The sequence below is a fragment of the Rhinolophus ferrumequinum genome, chromosome 3 (assembly GCF_004115265.2).
Source record: "Rhinolophus ferrumequinum isolate MPI-CBG mRhiFer1 chromosome 3, mRhiFer1_v1.p, whole genome shotgun sequence".
Lineage (NCBI taxonomy): Eukaryota > Metazoa > Chordata > Mammalia > Chiroptera > Rhinolophidae > Rhinolophus > Rhinolophus ferrumequinum.
Window position 1 is genome coordinate 88,866,367 of NC_046286.1, and position 19,245 is coordinate 88,885,611.

The following is a 19,245-nucleotide window of genomic DNA, read 5'->3' on the forward strand; positions in this document are numbered from 1 at the left end:
GGAGTCAGGTTCTAGTTTTAGTTCTGCAAATAACCAACTTTGTGACCTTGAATAAATCAGTCAGTCTCTGCACAGTTGATTGATTGATTTGTAAGGTAAGGAGCGTGGACTGGATGACCTCACACTGATCGCTATATAAGCTCCAGAGAACCAAACTGTTGAAGCTTAATTGTCAAAGCCATGCTAGCAAAGGGTTGTATTCTATTACCTTCTTCCTCACTGCTGTCGTATCAGTTTTGTCTGCAGGGATCTTGTCACCTTCCCAATTATTCTGTACACTTGGATTTTTAAAGCAATCTTGTTGTTGGGATTATAGAAGGGATTGTAGGACGGCATCGAGGATAAGCATTTTATCTCTAAAGTGGGTTAGGTATCAAGTGTAGCATGATATTGTTGTTTTATACAATATTTGAAAAGCAGAATAAGACAGTCCTACACATTGTAAAATTCTCATTAGCACTCTCTTGTGGTGATACCATAAGGAGTGGTTCAGAGATTTACCAGAATGTAAGTGTGCGCACCTATTGGCTATGTGAACTTGGGCAATTTGCTAAGCAGCTCTGTGCCTCAGTTTCTTTATCAATAAAGTGGGGATAGTAATAGTACCTATTTCCTTGTGTTGTAAAAATTAGATAAACTAGTATATGTAAAGCACTTTGGTGCATAACAGCACTTAATAAATGTTAGCTATTACTACCACATCAATACGTATTATAATGTGGGTGTATTCTTTCCAGTCTTTTAAAATGAACATGTAAAAATAGTTTGAATGATATAACACAAACAAAATTTGTATTTTTATTTCTCAAGTATATCTTGTTTTTTTGTAATTTTTATTTTCTGCTCTTTTATATTTAGTGAGAAGACATTCTAAGACAGACTGAACATTTTCAGGTCATTTTAGAGACCTTTAGGTGCTATGATTAATTCTCATGTGGAACTCTTTTATTTATTTTTTCTTGTGTGTTTAACTATGGGATACATTTTTTGGGTAGGATTTTTGAAAAAATAACTCTGTATCCATATGAAATCCCTCCTTCCTTTCCCCACTTTTTAAATTCTTGCTAGGGCTTGGTATTATTATTTTTTTGGGGGGGCTATGAGCAATAATTGACTTATATGGTATGCTTAGCGTACCCCCCGCCCCCAGAAAAAAATCTAATTTACAATCAGTTTGTTTAGATCATTTGCAAAATATATTAGAGAGAGGCTAAACTGGCATACCAAAGAACCCTTAAAATTCTGTGACTCAAATAAGGTCAAAGGTATTTTTTCTGTAACCTTACCGTTCAGAGTTGATGGGTGATGTTGGTGGCCGTTCTCCGTAAAGTCTCTTAGGGATCCTGGATCCTTCTTTCTTGTTCTGCCGTTACTCAGCGTTGTCTCATCTTCGTGGTAAAGGCTGGCCCCACAACATGATGTCCAAGTTCTAGTCCAAGGAAAGGAGAAAGAGAGGAAATGAAAAAGAAGCAGTTTCCTTTCTAAAGGGTGTGACCGGGAGGCCTCATTCATGATGTCTTTTGCCTTCCCATTGGCTGCAGCTTAGTCACCAGGCTCATCTAGCTGCAAGGGAGGCTGAGAAATGTGGCGTGTGGTAAGGCAGCTATATGCTAAGCTGAAACTGAAAGGGAGCAGGGAGAAGGCTGGATTTCTGATACCAAGAAAAAGGGGACAATAGATAATGCCAAATATGCTTTTATAATAGTTTGGTGGGCCACGTTTGAATCCTGCAACTCCTCAGAGTTCTGTGACAGAACATGGAGACAGGGGAGAGCTGGCACGAAATTGCCCTTTTGTTTTCCCATGTTGGCTCCATTCTGCACTGAGGGGGTCCCCCTGGCCAAACATACATGGTCTCCCTATCACACTTGCAGACAGTGATGCGGCCCACGCTTGGGCTCATTTGGGCAGGATTTCTGGTACCCTGGGTCCCTAGAGTAGGCTTTAGAAGAGGTTGCATGTATGCTGGTGCACACGTACCCTTGGCCTTGTGAGCTCTCTGTCCCATGGGGTGGGGTGCAGCTGAATGAGGGCCAGAGTAGGGCCCTCGAAAGGCATGGCAGGCAGCAGGGGCACTTGTGTCTAGATCTAAGGATGGTCCTATAAACAGAAACATCAACTTGATTCAGTTCTTAAAGTTTTCCACTTTTCCCCATGCTACTGCTTCATTAATACTCATATTTATTATTTATAGCATACATGTTATCCACTAAGAGTAGAATATTTTTGGAATGAATGGAGTGTCGTTTTAATGGATGGTAAGGGTGGGGAAGGGTGCAGTGAGGGAAGCTGGAGAATATTCTCTTATTTAGTGTAATGTTTCAACAGCCTGAAAGAAAAAAAAAAGGCTTTGAGTAGCCCTTGTGATTCAGTGGCAGTTTGCCCAGACTCGAGGGAGCCAGTGTTGGGACTGAAAATTAGACTCACTTTGAAAATCGAGAAAAAAAGTGACTGAACAGCTATAAGAATGTGCCTGACGGCGTGGGTTCTCTGGGAGCCCACGGCCCTGAGCCCTGCCTCCACATTCTCTTCTGCTCAGCCTCTCAGCTCCTCCTTCCCCACCCCCTGTGCTCATCCCGCTGGGCCCCAGGACACTGATTCTGACCTGTCCCAGGGCTGAGCCACTGCTGCGCTCAGACCTCCTGGGAAATGTAGTTGAAATCGAACATATAAGACTGTTTTTGGGTTGATTCAGCAAACCACCGCCTCCTTCAATTTAGGAATGGGTTATGATACACTCTCAACCCCTTAGGCAAAACCCTTGGAACCAGCTATGTTTCAGAGTGAATAATTTTTGGTTTCAGAGAGCTTGCGTCCATATCCCATATATTATGAAATGTCTCTGGGGCAGTTTGGGGCAGCACCTGTAAGTAAATATTTTAATATTTCTGTAATAAAATGTATGAATATTCACACTAAGTGGAACATAAGTAAGGTTATAAGTAGTCTGAGGTCAATTCAGGTCATGTTTTGCTGCCAAATGGGTTATAAAATAAACTTTTGGTTTTCAGGACTTTCCGGATGCTGGCAGCGTGGATATGGGATTATGCACCTTGTTTAATGGTGACTTTTTCCTCCGGGTTTGCTCTGTGCCAGACACTTTCACGAACTGTGTTTTGTAGTTCTCATAACAGACTGAGGAGGAAGATCTTTTATCCTCCCTCCCATTTCTCATTTGCTTGTTTGAAACTTTGGAATATAACTTGGCTTGTGGAATCCCATTTCACGTTTAATGGCAGCTGAAAGCCAATACAGCACTAAAAGTGCCTTTGGAGGTGATCATCCTCTCTAACCTTGTTTCTTGAGAAAATGCCTCTCACAGTCTCTCAGCAGGCACAGGAAGCAAAGGCAGGGACCGGCCCTGGTCTGCAGCTTTGTGGTTCCTACTCCAGGCCGGGCAGGGCCGTCGCTCAGGGCACTGGTCCAGGGCCGACAGGAGTGTGGGCAGGACGTGGGTGAGATGGAGGGCACAGGAAGAAGAGGTCAGGAATTGGCTGAGATTCTGACATTAGTTGGGCAGGGCCCAGTTCCAGGCTCTCGTTCCTGTTTTCGTAGCGGTCGCCATGGGTGCTCCAGAAAAAGGAGAGATCGTTGTATATTAGTCAGGACTTAGGCTTGGCCATGTTTTTGCCTTTATGAATATTGGGTCAGAGCAGCCCCTCTGGGTGGACAGTTGGACGAAGGTGGCCTCTCTGGAGAGAGATGGTCCGATGGACACACTTACTTAGTGGGTTGTGACTTTGTGCAAAGAAAAAGGTGTTCTTTTCCCTCCGAGTTACTGTGCTGGCTGGGTTTCAGCCCCGGGGCCTCCCTGGCCTGGTGCCTTCAGCAGTCGGCAGACTTCATACTTGAACGTGGCAGTGTGATATTATTAGCAAGGGTCTGCCTGGAAAGCGCTCTATCCATGTGAGAATCCTTGGACTCGGTTTCTGATCAGCCCGTGGAGGGGCTGTGACACCATTTGACAGATGGGAATGCGGTGGCCCCGCGAGCTGCTTGAGCTCCTCTCAAGAGTTAGCAGCTCTGAGTGGTCACGGGTCCCTTGCTCTCCTGGTCTGTTTCCTGTCTCCGAAATGAAAGCGACAGCTGAGAGGTTTCAGGATCTATTTTCCCCAAGTGTTTCATCTTTCACTACTTCTCTTCTTTCATTTTTATATTAAGAAACGTACAGACGGACAATGATTCCTGTTTGGACCTAAGTGACAATTGGTGGCTCTTACGGACCCCAGGGCTGTCATTCATGTGGCTTGTATGACAGTGGGCTCATTGGGATGCCATCTGAATTGGGAAATGCAGTTATGGTAAAAGAAAACATCAGAAATGAGAAGGTCTGGGTAAATACACAGAGGGTGCCAAAACAATGTATACACATTTTAGGAAAAGGAAAAAATAATTAAAATTGTAATACTCAATTTATACTGATAATAGAAGATGGATACAAGTCACGTTTGACTTCTGCCATTACAAGAGGTGCTCAAAGTGGTTACCATCAGCATCCAAACCCTTCTGATTATGGCGAACTACTGCTTGGGCGACGTTGACCAAAGTCCATTTGTGCACCTTTTTTTGGCACCCTTGTTATTAGTATACTAATCCCTTTGTTAGCAGCATCTTCATTTATGTGACCCTCATTTAAAATTAAACATAATTTGTTAAACTTTTACTTCATGTAGTGTATGGGTCCAGGACTCTTAGCCAAAGTCAGTGTTTTTTATGGAAGCATCTGGATATACATTAACATTTTAAAATTGCAACCAGTTAGTTACACCATAAAAGTTAGTAATGTGTGAACTAATTGATGGCTTGCTAAATCCAGAGCACCTGAGGAAAATTAATTTGAGCTTGAGGAAGTCTTTCCTACAAGAGTAGAAGGAGGCAGAGAGCTAAGCATATGTGCTGGGAGTACATTATTTTATTTGCTCCCTACAATAATTAAAGGGGGAAGATGTAATTGTTTCTGTTTTATAGATGAGGATACACCTAAGTTGTCAATCAGGTCTTACAGTAGCTTTTTGCAATATTTAAAAGACTTACGATCCACCTAATTTCAGATTCCTACAGAAAGTCACATGAGAAGTAGAATTTGAACAAAGAAAAACCAACAAAAATGCAGCGAGGGGAAGAAATGAGTTGATTTGTGAGATAAGGCCAAGGGGAGTTAGTACACAGAAATTCTGCCTATTTTATATGTGGTGCCTTATCCTATTGTTAAACTTTAGGTGCAAATTTACCTCAAAGTGTTACATTAGGCAATGCAAAGAGGACAGTGATTAGTTTTAAGGTTGACATTATCCATCAATTTTCAAAAAGACATTTGTTAATGTGAAGGGCACAGTTTTCTTTCATTAACTCAGCTCCGAGGTTCCAAAAAACCTTTTGCCTGGAACTTTATGATGGGACAGTGAATAATATGGAGAAAGATATCTTTTCAGCTATATGTGTTATTTGGAATAATAGAATTCGCACTTGTGACATCCTTTATTGTTAGCCAGGTAGAAATTTATAAAGTCATTTTTAAAAATACAGATCGGAGGAAGTTCTGTGGTGATTTGCCTTACATCAGCAACCAATTTAAACAATTCTGGTATCTCGGTATGTCATCAAATTGTCGTAATATGAGGATAATACCTACCCTTACCTTTCTTTTCACAAATTAATATTTTAAAAAGTGGTCCTTAGACATCCCTGTCAAGACACCCTTTGATATGCGGTCACATGTTGTGGTGCTTTTTTTTCCATGGTTGTGTATAGATGTCTGCTCTCACAGTCAGTAATTCGTAACTTAGCATTCTTTCTGGGTTTGTTCTTTCCTTCTTGTCTTTCCTGGAAATAGCTTCCAGATGGGATTATTTTTTTGACAAACCTCAAGTCCTTATGTTTTACCATTTTTTGACCTATTATCTCTTTTCATGAGTTTCGTTTTTGGCTTAGGTACTGTTTTTAGGATTTTTTTTTTTTGTAATACTCTGTAACATATACTGAAAGTACTTGGCAACTGTTATGAGGCCGCACAATAATTCTGGTAATTTTGCAGTGCTCTGGACTTCTCTGTCACTCCCAGTTCTTGAAGGACAAAAGCCTTCCTTCAGTGTAGTCCTTTCTTACTCCTTTAGGTTTACTTTGAAGGTAGTAAGAAATGAGGTGATCCTTAGTTTATTCTTTATAATGTCTATTAAAAAAATCGAAAAAAGACAAACTTTAAAAATTGTTTGAATTAAAGTAAATTTTTGTAATATTTAATTAGGCTTTTTTTTTTTTTTTTTTGCATTATTCTTGTGTATTTTTCTAAATTAAGCCACATGCATTTCACCCATTTAATGTCATGGCTCAAAACAGTGTGTCTGTCGATCACACAGAGGCTCTGGCATTTTCCCAGGAGTGCCATTTTGGGGTATACCATCCTTTCTGTACTTGCATGGTGCTTTCTGCCAGAGACCCAGATGCTTAATGATTTGTTGATAAAATGCTTTAAATTATTTGTTTTATGAGACTTGGTGCTAGGGATTTAGATTAAGAGCGACTTGGTTCACTAATATCCTTCTGCTTCCTGTCTTCTCATCATTTCTGTAAATAAGGGAGCCTAATCGGTTTTCCTGTAGAATCTTATGTACCATTAGATTGATTTGAGATGTGCATTTCTCTCTTCAATTTTTGGTCCCACGTTACTTAAGGTACATTTTTCAAAATGTAAATTCTGAGGACTAAGTAGAAGAAAAATAACTGTTCTAATGGATCAGCAGAGTTGCTGTGAAGATTAATTGAGTTAAGAGTGTTTGGCTAATATTGTCTGAAGTTCTGGCTTTTGTTGTTGTTATGGTTACTTCATGCCTTCATCCCTACTCTCTCTTCCCCTCTTTGAATCCCTTGCTCTTGATTTTCTGCAGGTTGTTGAGGGAAACAGAAGGTCTGTCTCTTGGCCCAAGTTACCAGGTTTGGCTGAATGGTCTCCGAGCCATGTTTCCAGCCACTAAATTGGCTGGCAAATACTCAGACATAGACAGTTTGACATTATGGTTGAATTTCACAGGGTAGGGAATACAGGAAGGAGCAGGAGAGTGAGGAAGTCTATCAGTTAAGGTGAGAGTGGCATTTTGGAGCAAGGGACAGTTTCTCATGGGGGGATTACAGAAGTAAAAACATTAAAACAAATTAGTGTAAAAACATGAATCAAAAAATTTATGGCATCCACTCTGTTGTCCACCCTTTCATTCAGTCATGGTGTGAAATCTGTTAGCATTCAGGTTGATGATGGACTCGCATAAACTTTATTTAACACTGTGAACATTCACCCTAGTCAACTTTTTAAAATCTGCCAAGTCATTTCCCAACTACCGAGATTCCAGTTGTGCGTTCTTTACCAGCTTCTCTTACTGCCTTTTCCTGCTAATGGGGAAGGTGCTGGCTGAAGGCACAGGGACAAGCTTATAAGCTTGTGCATCAGGGGCTGTATGGGCACAGGTGTTTGGAATCAGCTGATAATTTTAAATCATCTCTATCTAATCATACTAAACACAGTTGCAAATGTTTGGTGTTTGCTTAACTTTAACCTGAAACCCCACATGAAATAACTTGATGTATAAGAAGCATTGCAGTAACAAGAAGAGGAGCTTAATGGTTTTTGCATGCTTCACCATTGAACAGTTTTACTACTATTTATTTATACACACCCACCCATATATGTGTATATGTGTTTGTATACACATGCATGTACATATATAGACATACACACATATAAATTCATTGAATTTTCACAACAACCCTCTGGAAGGGGCACTTCTATTTTCATCCCCAGTTTTTAGTCAAGAGGCCAAAGCACAGCGTGATTAAGTAACTTACCCAACATAGCACGTGTAGTGAATGGCACAGCTAAACCCCCAAAGCTGGAACACACTCTTAATTACTACTCTGTAGTACTTGGCAGTGTGTAGTCTGTAACTGCAAGCAAATAATAATTATAGTAAATAAGTTCAAAGTTATCTTATTGCGAGAGCATCTAAGAAAACTATGTAGTTTTTAACGTGGGACGTGTTTTCTGTTGCTTAGCACATATGGGCCTGTGTTTGGGATTTGGCTATTTCTGTTTGTTCTATACAGACATTAGTAGTGTGGATGTTTGTGTGACAAATGACCTGCGTGATTCCCTGCAATGTGTCCTGTATTAGTGAGTAGCGAGCCAGTGTGTCCACTTGATGTACCATCTCGCATCTGGAAGCCTCTATCAGCTTACCCCAAAAAGCCTGCATGGTCTTGCACAGCTGCCCTGCAGGTGACTTTGAGGGCCAGGAATTTATCTCAACTACTGAACTCAGGGATGTAATTCATCACCTAGGGCTTCTGTCTCTCCTTAGTAGGTATCGGAAATTAAAGACACTGACTCAGAAATGTTTTCCACACAGCGGCCCATTGGATGAGACTAATCTCTTGGTGGGCAGTGTTGGAGAAAAAGCAAAAGAATTTCGTGGACCATTTTATATTACTGCCTTGAGCAGTGCTTGACATGTAGGGGCTGGATACATGTGTAAAGGGTTAACAAAAACGATACTTGAAGCTTAGGCCACGAAAATGTACAGGGAGTATTTGATTTTGATCTTTTTAGAAGGTAAATCCTGTTTAAGTGTAGAGGGTGGTACTATTTTTGGCTGCCCTAGGAAGTCAATGTCCAATTCCCACATGTAAGTAATAAAGACAGTTGTAAAGATGTGGGAAACTTGGTAATTCTTAAAGTTGGTAATTGGATCAATTATACTTCCTTCGGTAGGCTATTAAATTGTCACGACCACTGAGTGAATTGTGGATTATAAATGTTATTTGTGAATATTTTAACGTCATTCCTCTCCATTCCTTTATCAAGACGGATTGATTATACTTAATAAAATTATTACCATGTGAGATTGGAACAGTCCTCCTGCTCAATTTAGAGATGTGATGGGAAAGAGTAAGGAAATAAATTGTTGAGATACTCCATTTTGGTAATGTTAGGCGGTCGTAAGTGTCCTGAGTCAGAATCCATGGAGCACACCATTAATATTTATTTTGCTTTAAGTTTGAACTTAATAGTAATTACCTTTATTTTTTACTTCAGCTATCACAGAAACAGGGAGGTTTAAAGAAAATAAAGGAAAGAACATATTACTCAAGTTCTTGCTTTCTTTCACTCTACTGCTTAGTATCTTTTTGTGATATATTAAAGATGGATCACAACTTGGGCGAAATACTTTTTACGAGCTTCCATGACTTCCAGTGATTCAATCAAACTGGTTATATATGAGCTACCAACCCACATCATTTGGGCTAAAGTTTGCAATTTTCTGAATATGTTGGAAAACCTTACTTTTATTAGTTTCCACCCTCCTTAGGTAGCCACAGACAATTTCACTGGGTTTTATGGGGGATTATTGGCAACCAGCTGAGAAGTTCTTTCTGGTCCAAAAGGAAGTCTTGAAAAATTATTTCTGCACTTTGGCATGTTACTATCAGAAGCATATATGTTCCCTTTTAGCCAAGATGGGAACTGCTTTTTGTGTTTTTAAAACTTACAGGCAGTCCTCTCTGTAAGTTACAGGTTATAGGACCATTTATATTGGGTATCTTTTTCATTCGTCATATACTTGATACAGCTATAGTTTTTTGCTTTAGTAAGTATAGATGAACTTTGGGTTTCTGTGTTTATTTTAGCATACACTTTCAGAGGTAAAACTTATTTAAATTTTTAATAAAGTTTTAATGCAGTTTAGTAGTTTCAGTTCATAAAATGAATGTGAACTGAGGTTCTCCAAATCGCAGTTGTAATTTGGCTGTACTGAATTACTAAACATAACGTAAAATTTCACATTTGAAGATAAAGCAAGGAAATGTAATATGCTATAACTGTTTAATTTTGCCACGTATGAAATCACTTTGTATCATATTGTAAATTTTGAATTCAAATTCCAAATTGGACCTAATCATGGAGAGAATGATTAACTGACAAAACATCTGGTTTTATGACTATTACTGTACAAAGTCTGGTTTTGACCATAAAGTATTCAGCCAGGTTATCTTTAGGAATTCGAGGCTGTGAGGACCAAGTCTTGCCTGAACACTGCCACCATGTATGTCTTCCCAGCTCATGCATGGGAAGGAGACCATGTTGGGAGTCTCCTGAAGGATAAACTGAAGAGAGCAAAACTTGTAGTTTAAAGCGGTAGAGTGGATATGTGCTAATCACTGCTTGCTTCCATAATGCCTCTATAATTATGGCAAAGAACAAAAAGGAATAAAGTCATGTGACCAGAGAGAAGTGGAGACGTACCATGTTTCCCCGAAAATAAGACCTAGCCGGACCATCAGCTCTAATACGTCTTTTGGAGCAAAAATTAATTAAAGACCCGGTATTATATTATATTACATTATATTATATTATAAGAGCAGGTCTTATAGTAAAATAATACCAGGTCTTATATTAATTTTTGCTCCAAAAGACGTATTAGAGCCGATGGACCGGCTAGGTCTTATTTTCGGGGAAACACGGTAGCTATGGACAGGCAAGACATCACATGTTGGAAGATGGTGGTGCAGTGGTTACTACTGAGGGGACGAGAGCAGGGGGTGATGGCAAGAGGCTTCCTGATGCACCTTCCAGAATTTGCCAGCCCCCTGACTTAGAGTCACCAGTAACTGTCTGATGTTGTATCAGTGGGAAGTGGGAGAAGTTTGGGGTTAAAGACTGGGAGTTTAGTTTGGTTGAGATCTGTAAACAGCGTACTTTGATTCCCTTCTTCCCCATCCACCCAGGAGAACAGAGATTTATGTATTCTTTAGGGAAATGAGACTGTGACTTAGGGTCCCTGGTCCAGACAGGATGGCGAGGTTCTGGTTTGACATCAGGAAGATTAAGGGGTTCCAGGACTGTCCCAGAATTCCTGAAGCTCCAAATCAGTGGATGCTTTTGGGAGTACAGTATAGTTACACCATGGAAATGCTTACCTATTTTGAGCCCACCAGTTGGCAGGTGGCACCCAAGCTCATAGAAGTTGAGCGTTTCATGACCTCATTTTGAAATGTGAGGGGCTGCCAGCAGCCAGGTATTTGAGGAAACCCTCCATCTTTGATGCTGTACCAAACAAGCAACAGGAAAAAAGAATTTAAGTGAAATAGAGGAAAATAATTTATAATATGGTAAATATCCTCAAAGAGATGGGAAAATATTTGCATCTTTGAAACAAGAACAGAATGCTATAAAAAAAATATCAGGTTCGGAGAATAAGAAAGATATCTTGGAAATTAGCAGTATGGTATCGAAAAGAAAAAACTGGATAGAGACTGGATAGATTGATATAGGAGAGGTAAATCCTTAATTACTGTAATAAAAATTCGGTAAATAATGTCTGACTTATCTGGAAATGGTATAAGCGAAGTATTTAGAAATGCATAAATGAATGTCAGAACAAATAGAGAACAGAAGACATGAGTAGTCCCTTGAAAGCATGACTGAGGCAGGACTGCTGCATTTTTAACTATGTGCATTTATGACTTTGATAAAAATTGGGAAATAGTGTAATGGGAGATTTACTTTGGAAATCATTTTGTTGAGAAATTTTATCGACACTGTAGGAAACGTTTGCAATATGACTGTTTCGGCAATTACATAAACCTCTGTGAACGATAGGGTGTCCTACATTTTCTCAGTAGCTGTCTTTTCTCAGCACCTATTTCTTGCTGCTGTTAGGCATGGTTATCCTCACATTTCTTAGACCTTCTGCATGGCCTGACAAGCTTTTTGGCTTTAGAAATCATTTAATGTGCATGTGAATTATAAATATCCAAATTTATTTGAGACAAGTTTCTCCTCACATGACAGCCACGTACTTTCTGTATTGCTAGGGGTTATGAGAATGTTTTCTCTTAGGCATTTCACACATTATGGTATCTTTAGCTCACTAGTGATGAAATACAAATTAAGGAACTGAGAATTCCGAATGAGTGCCAAGAGTGAGCGGACCTTCAAGCTGAAAAGGTTGCTTTCCAGCATCGCCTGACTTATAAATCATTTTTAGAGGTAAGTGGCCTCCTTCTGCCCTTCCCACTCAAAACCATGGAAGGCTGTTGTGGCAACATGGACCTTCACGGAATTTTAGAGCTGGAAGATGCTTTAAGGGACCACCTAGTCAACTTTCTTTGCTCATTGAGGAAACTCAGTCAAAGAGGCAGGAAAGGACTTTCCAAAGATTAAATAGTAATCCCAAACTTGGCATTCTTTCTGCGGTTCTGGGCTTCTTGGACTTCAAGGAAATGTCTCAAAACTCACTTTCCTTCAAATCTCATTCTGTTGTTGATGGATGCCTGGTGAATTTGTGTCTCAAAAGAAATACTTGCACAGATTTCCCGAAATTTTCTGCTGGGACTGTTGGGGTATGTGAATTTCTTGAAGTTATTTAATTTTACATTTACTGTGTGAAGTGTAGGGGGTTTTATTACTAAACTGAAAGAGACATGACACATACCTGTGGATTACAACAGACAAGCCTTGGGCATGGAGTCTTCAGTTTTAGGGTAAACAGGAAGAGGGTCAGGGAGAGGGGGAATGGGAGGAGGAAGAACAGAGCAGGGGTACAAGGACCATTTCTTTCCTGTTATTTTCCTTTTGGTGGGAGAGAGTGAGAATGTTCCTGAATGTAACTGGAGCTGCTGAACTGAACTTGCCAGAAACTGTCTTCATTTGTGTGAGAGTGAAACTGTGGTGTTCAGTCTTCCAGAGCAATCCTAGTAGTGCGAGTAGGGCCTGCTGACTGCCATCGAGGTTCTGCAAAATTTGATTTATATGCCGTCTCTGAAGTTTTTTCTGCTGACCCGGCCTCTCTGCGTTGTCCATTGGCCGTCTAACTCCAGGCCTGGCCGCTCCCCTCTCTGGCTCCCCTCTCCTTTTTTATTGGAGTGTTGTAGATGTTAAGGTTGGCTGAGTAAAGCGACTCACAGGAAGGCGTTAATGATTACTCTGTTACTCCTCCTGGTGGGTATGTGTGTGTATTCATAGAGCTATTGCAGAAATAAGATGGGACGCATCTCACACTTATCTTATGAGGGAGACTGCTTCATAGATGGTGGAGATGTCTGACCACTGTGCTGTACACCTGAAGCTGAAGCTGAACAATAATGAATGTCAATTATAATTTAATATATATATTATATATATGTGTGTGTATATATATATATTATATATATATAATATATATATAATATATATATATTATATATATATAATATATATAATATATATATATATTATATATATATAATATATATATATATTATATATATATATATATGGTCACAGGATGTGGAGTACAGCATAGGGAATAGAGTCAGTGGAACTGTAACAGCTATATACGAGGTCAGAGGGGTAGTAGATTGGGGGAGGGGGTTATCACTTTGTGAGGGGTGTAAATGTCTAACTATTGCATTGTTTTGTACACCTGAAACTAAAAAAAAAAAAAAAAAGATGGGACGCATCTCCAATTGGTAGGTAGAAATAGTGTAATATATTTTGTAATCCTGCCTGCCTGGTACCCTCAGTTTGCAAGCCTCAGGGGCTCAGTGGCTTGAAGAAGACTTTTTCTGGAAAAAGTGGGAGAGTTTTCATCACTATCAGGACTATGTCAAGAATATTTCATAGTTGAACTATGTGGCAGCTATTAAACTATTTAACCGTCCCTCAAGAATTTCTTCTTTCACAGTTGTTTTGTACTGAAACTAATGAAATGAAGATTTTTATTTATTGTAAACATGACTTCCCAATTTAATAATTCTGTTTTGAATCATCTTTCTTTTAGAACCTTTTTTTTACTCTTTTTCTCAGTAAAATTGTGTTCAATCCGTTGAAAACAGAGTATAAGTGTTTCTTCGTACATCAAATGTTTATATCTCATGACAGTTTTCATTCTTTATTCTCATCACCGTCCTCCCCCTTTTTAAAAAGCCACGGACCCCTTTAGCAGTTTGGTGAATCAAAACAAATGCATAAAATAAAATATGTAGCATTACAAAGGAAAACCAATTCTATAGAAATTTAGTTACAAAATACTTATGAAGCCCGTGATACAGTAATATTTGTTTGTTCGTTAGTGCGTTCAGTGACAAGATCCAACAGTGGGTCTGGTAGCTGCTGTACTGTCCTGAGATGATGATGAGCCAAGTGATTTTTTTCAGCTGAAATGTGATATGAAAAGGGCTGTGATTTTTGTTGCTGATACAGTCAAAAGGACTACTAATAGTGTGCTTTGGAACCTGCGTTTGTTAATAGCAGGGGAAGCACATTTCTGTTAACGGTTAGTGAAAACTAATTTTTTTCCTGTCCAGGTTCATGGACCCCTGGCCTTGTTAATAACCCCTGATGAAGTTAATGGCTTGAAATGAACATTTGTTTCCTTAGCGCTTGGCAGTGACAGCCGTGTGCCATGAAGCCTGTGTTTATAGAGACAACAATTTGAGATGGAAATAACTCTTTGATGAGTCAGACACTGTACTGGGCAACGTCAATAACATGGATGAATACTATGGCCATGATGCCCAGCTTCTGGAACGTCCAGAAACACAGACATCAAAGTGTAGAACGTACACATAGTTGTTTAATTGCCGAGGGGACGAATGTGCTGCAGTGCTGGGAGAGTCTCCCGATAGGCCTTTCCCTGGCCTGCGAGGGAAGCTAGTGGTGAGGGCGGCCTTAAAGAAGCCATATCGAAGTGGACATCAGAAGAGGACGGAGGGCGTTGGCTGAGGCCAGAGCCGGTGTGCAGGCCCCGTGTAGGGCAGACCTTGGCCTTCTGGAAATGCTGAATGAGGACAGAGATTGGGAGTGCAGTGAGCAGCGGGCTATGTGTTGAGGTTGGCAGAAAGATGTACAGTTTGCATGTTGACTCGGTAGTATTTTTAATCCAGGTTGAAGAGGCAGTTTACCTTTCAGCTTGATGGCATGTATTATTTAGTATATTAATGATGGCTTCCTAAAAGCTTTAGAGATTCGTTTGGAATATATAAGCTGAAAAATTGATTGTAAAATTTAGAAGAACAAGCTCGCTGGCGAGAGCTAGACACTTAGGAACATTTAAAAAAATTGTTTAATTTCTGAACATTTTTCCTCACCCAAAGTTTCATTTGGCTCGAATGGAAGGAAAACCTGAAGTGAGGAAGAGCTTGGCTTCTCTGCATTATTCTAAGCAATGTGAAGAGCAGTGTTTGTAGAAATGCATACCTCCATGTTCCTAGGCAGATAAGTGCTGTCACACGTCAGGATGTCAGGATTTTAAAGTGACAGGCTGCAAGGCTTGGCAGAAGCTCAGACAGAGCAGACCAGGATTGGGTGTGCACAGAAGCAGGAATGTCACCATTCTGGTCGGGGCAGTTGGGAGGGACTCTTCTCTCCACAGTTCCCATACTGTTTCACTTTGTTTTTCAATTTGACTCCATCAAAGCACGTCCAGCCGAATGGTGCATACCTTTGTGACTTTAGAAAACATGCATGGTTGGTTCGTGAATCTCAACGGCCTTTGGAGGACATGCTGAGCCAACGGGAAATGGAAGTGACATCTGATTCCACACATGGGGACGTCCAAGAGCCACAGGCAGGTAAAGAAGGCTCGCTTAGAATGCCGTGGTTACTTAACCTTTGGTCCATTGGTTGTAGAAGGGAAACCTAGGCATGACTCAACAGATTCTAAATGATTTCGTACTCTGGTTGACCTTGGTTGGCATTTTTTGCGAAACGAAAACGTCTTAATATTATGAAAGAAGTAAGTTACGTGTGAAGAATCTTACAATGTCAGTTATTAACCTCCTTTTGGAGATAAGATGTGTTCTCCTTACTAGCCTTGTAGATCTTTTAGTTCAGGGCCACTGTCAGCCTCAGAGCCTAGCACAGGGCCTGGCCCTTAATGCATCCTTGTCCCGTATGAATGGATCGGTCCTGATGTCTGACGATATTCTGAAAATTATTCTGTCACTCCTCTGTGATACAAGATTTGCCCTAAAGTGTTTATGTTGTGTGAAACACAGATGGGGATAGAAATTACCTGCCCTCCAAACTATAAATGGGTTAATGAGTTGTAACCATGGTGCTGTTCCAAACCTCCGACATTGAGTCATGAATTAGCATTGGTGGAACTCCTGCCGTCCCTTAATTTGTCCATTCTTCTCTTGGTTTGTTCACTCACTCACATGTCATTTATTGCATAACTGTTGGTGCCAAGTTCTATGACAGACTGCTGGGAAACAAAGACAAACAAGGCAAGATCCCTGCTTATAGGCCCTTGAACACAGCAATTCAATGCAGTGTGGCAAGAGGTATGGTAGTGGCACGTAATAGGTGCTGTGGGACCACAGGTTAGGAGGGATTAACTCCTAGAGGTTTGGTCTTCCTTGGAAGGTCAGGGAATGTTTTTCAGAGGAGGGACCTTAGAGGTGGCAGAGGAGAGAATGGAAGGAAGGGATTCCAGGCCGAGGAGAAAGTGTGTGTAAAGCCAAAGGTGTGGTGGGTGAATCACATGGTGAGAGGCCATTTCTGTATGTATAAGGCACCTCCTCTTTCTCTGCCCATCGCCCCACCTGTATCTGGCTTGTAGCGCCAGGAACACCCTCTTTTCTCTGCCAGGAATACCGCACCTCCAGGTCTTGGCTGCTCCCTTCTACTCTTTATGGGGTTGGGCATCAGATTAAATTGCACCTCTTCCAAGATGTCGGTCCTGACTACCCATCTGAAATAGATTTCGTCCTATTAGCTCCTACACCCACCTCTCCTGTTGCTCGCTTCAGCACAGTTGTCACAAGCTAATTGCTTTGTTTACTTTGTTGTTGGTAGGTCTCCAGACTGTGATCCCTGGAAGTGAAGGGACCAAGGTTTTCTTGTTTACTGCTCTGTCTGTAGTGCCTGACACAACCCCTGGCCTGTAGGGGTGATGGATCCTTGCGAATGAATGAATGAATGAATGAATGAATGAATAGAAAGATGTCATTTTTAAAAAACACTCAATGGATTTGCTATTCCAGTTTATTCCTTGAAGTTTCAGCGAATTCTTAACTAGGTACTTAAATCTCAGCTAAGGATTTTATTCAAGATCTTTGGGTATTACCTTGAGGTAAAAGAAAGTGAGAGTTACTTGGATCTTGGAAGGAATGACTTGAAAAACCTAAGGATTCTTTAAATTGCATACATACGTAGGGATGAGAGAAATTTTACTGGGAATACTTAATACTGTTATAAACAAAAGAGAAATTCATGAATTTAAAGAAAATTGAATGAAGAGTGTCATTACATTGAATTATTCTTCACTGTAATTTTGTAAAATTATTTATTACACTATATTTTTATTTGTATTTCTCAGTTCTCTGACATCTTCTGATAATTTTGATGATATATTCTTATCTGTGCTCTGAAACCTTATTCTTATGATTCGTATCATTATTTGAACCCTTTATGTTATATGAATTAGTGATGTTCTCACACTGATAATGTTCTTTTTAACATAATATTCATATAACAGACATTCTTCATCTCTGAGCTCAGTTTCATTGCCATTTCCCCGACTCCTTCTGTCAGTTTTTATAGCTCATAAAATGGCTTCATTTCAACTCCATCTTAGCCACACTTAAATTTTTCTTACACATGTCACATATAACACAAGACATTTTTCTATAAGATACAATCAGTGGATTATTTTTGTCATGTTGAAAAGATTATACAACAAAAGTTATTTTGTAAACTCTATAGTAATGGCATGTGGAGAATGTTATGTAAAATGGCATATTGAAAGAAACAAAAATCTGAAATGGCATATTGAAAGGAAGGTAGATCGCTCAAATGATTATGATTGTTTTTCCCATTTGGTCTTCTCCAAGTGAGAATTCCCTGCATAGATCGCTTAATCCCAAAGGGCTTCAGCCAGAGGATGGGTGCTTGGCACATTCTGAAATGTTCATTGGCGGTATGTCGTGCTCTTGGCTTCTGACTCCAACCTTTTGTTCTCTTTTTGGAGACATGGGAAACAATACAGTCATACATGACCCGGAAGGTAAAACTTTGGTTATTACTATTTGTGAAGACAACTTTTTGTTTGTTTCATTCATTCATTTGGTAAATATTTATTTCCCGCCTTCTCTGTGCCAGCCACTATGCTAGTCACTAGGCATTTATATATATATATATATACACACACACATATACATATATAACATCTATACATATATATGTATAGATATATCTATACATATATATGTGTGTGTGTGTGTGTATATATATGTATATATATATATATATATATATATATATATTTAATGACCAACATTTGCATTATTTTAGAGTAAACTGTTTTAGGAGAGGACTATGTGAAAGAAGTCATGTGTCAGCAGAAAAATATTATTTGGTCCATTGGCTCATTATTTTATTTTTTTCACAATTGCTGCTGGTGAGAACATGATGATTTGAACTTCTGATATCATTGCTAGTGTTGGGTTTCCGTGCTTGGGTTGTGTGCTGTGGAGGCAAAAGACGTTTGGGGAGTTGTCATTTCACCGGAACGCTGCACCTGTTGCTGGCTATTCTTGCATATGAAATTCACGGCCTAGAGTCACTTGCTTTCATTTCCTTTTCCTGCCCCCTCTTTCCGGTGCGGAGGGGGTCAGGTTAGTAACTCCCGTGAAGAGGAACCACCTTGTTCCTTCAGGGCTATGATTTTAATGCCCTCGGGAGTGGCAGTGTGGGGTTCTTTTTTCGTTCTGTTGCTGAAAGCTTCATCTGAGACGCCTCAGGTTCTCAGGCTTATGTTTGTGCCAGCTGGGGACTGCGGTGGGGGTGGGACCAGCTTTCAGCAGCTGCTGCTGCTACCTGATACCTGGAATCTTATTGCTGTTGAGGAACATGCGTTTCCTCTTGGTGTCATCTGATTTTTGGCTATGACTCTGAGGAAGAGAGGAAGTATTGTACAGTATCATTTACTTTCAGAAGAAGTAACTTTCAGATCTCTGAGCTTCAGAGCTCTGAAAGCCAGGGAACTGCTCTGGAAGTCCCACGAGAGGGTGGAAGGGAAGGCTGTTGGTTTGGGAGCTGAGAGCTGGTCCTGACGTGAAGAACACCCACAGCATGAATTTGGGTGTTTCACTCTGTGTGAACAAACCTCAGTTACCTCATTTTTCAAATAAGAACTGAGGTATTGACAGAGCGTAACTTGTAAGTATTTTGCAGGCACCAATGAAAATAAATGTGCAAGAACTTTCAAGTTC

At 40.1% G+C, this 19,245-nt stretch overlaps 1 protein-coding gene across 8 annotated transcripts in view; it reads left to right on the forward strand.

The window, feature by feature from the left end:
• UTRN (utrophin) overlaps positions 1-19,245 on the forward strand; it is a 460,160-nt gene that overhangs the window by 23,350 nt on the left and 417,565 nt on the right. For 5 of the 8 annotated variants that reach the window (XM_033093589.1, XM_033093581.1, XM_033093608.1 and 2 more), the window contains one exon: positions 15,447-15,600. The exons of 2 other annotated variants lie outside the window; for them this stretch is intronic. In XM_033093589.1, the coding sequence (XP_032949480.1) occupies positions 15,447-15,600 (154 nt within the window). Of the gene's footprint in view, positions 1-11,749; positions 12,038-15,446; positions 15,601-19,245 lie in introns of those variants that run through there. One more of the 8 variants, XM_033093640.1, reaches the window with a different exon arrangement.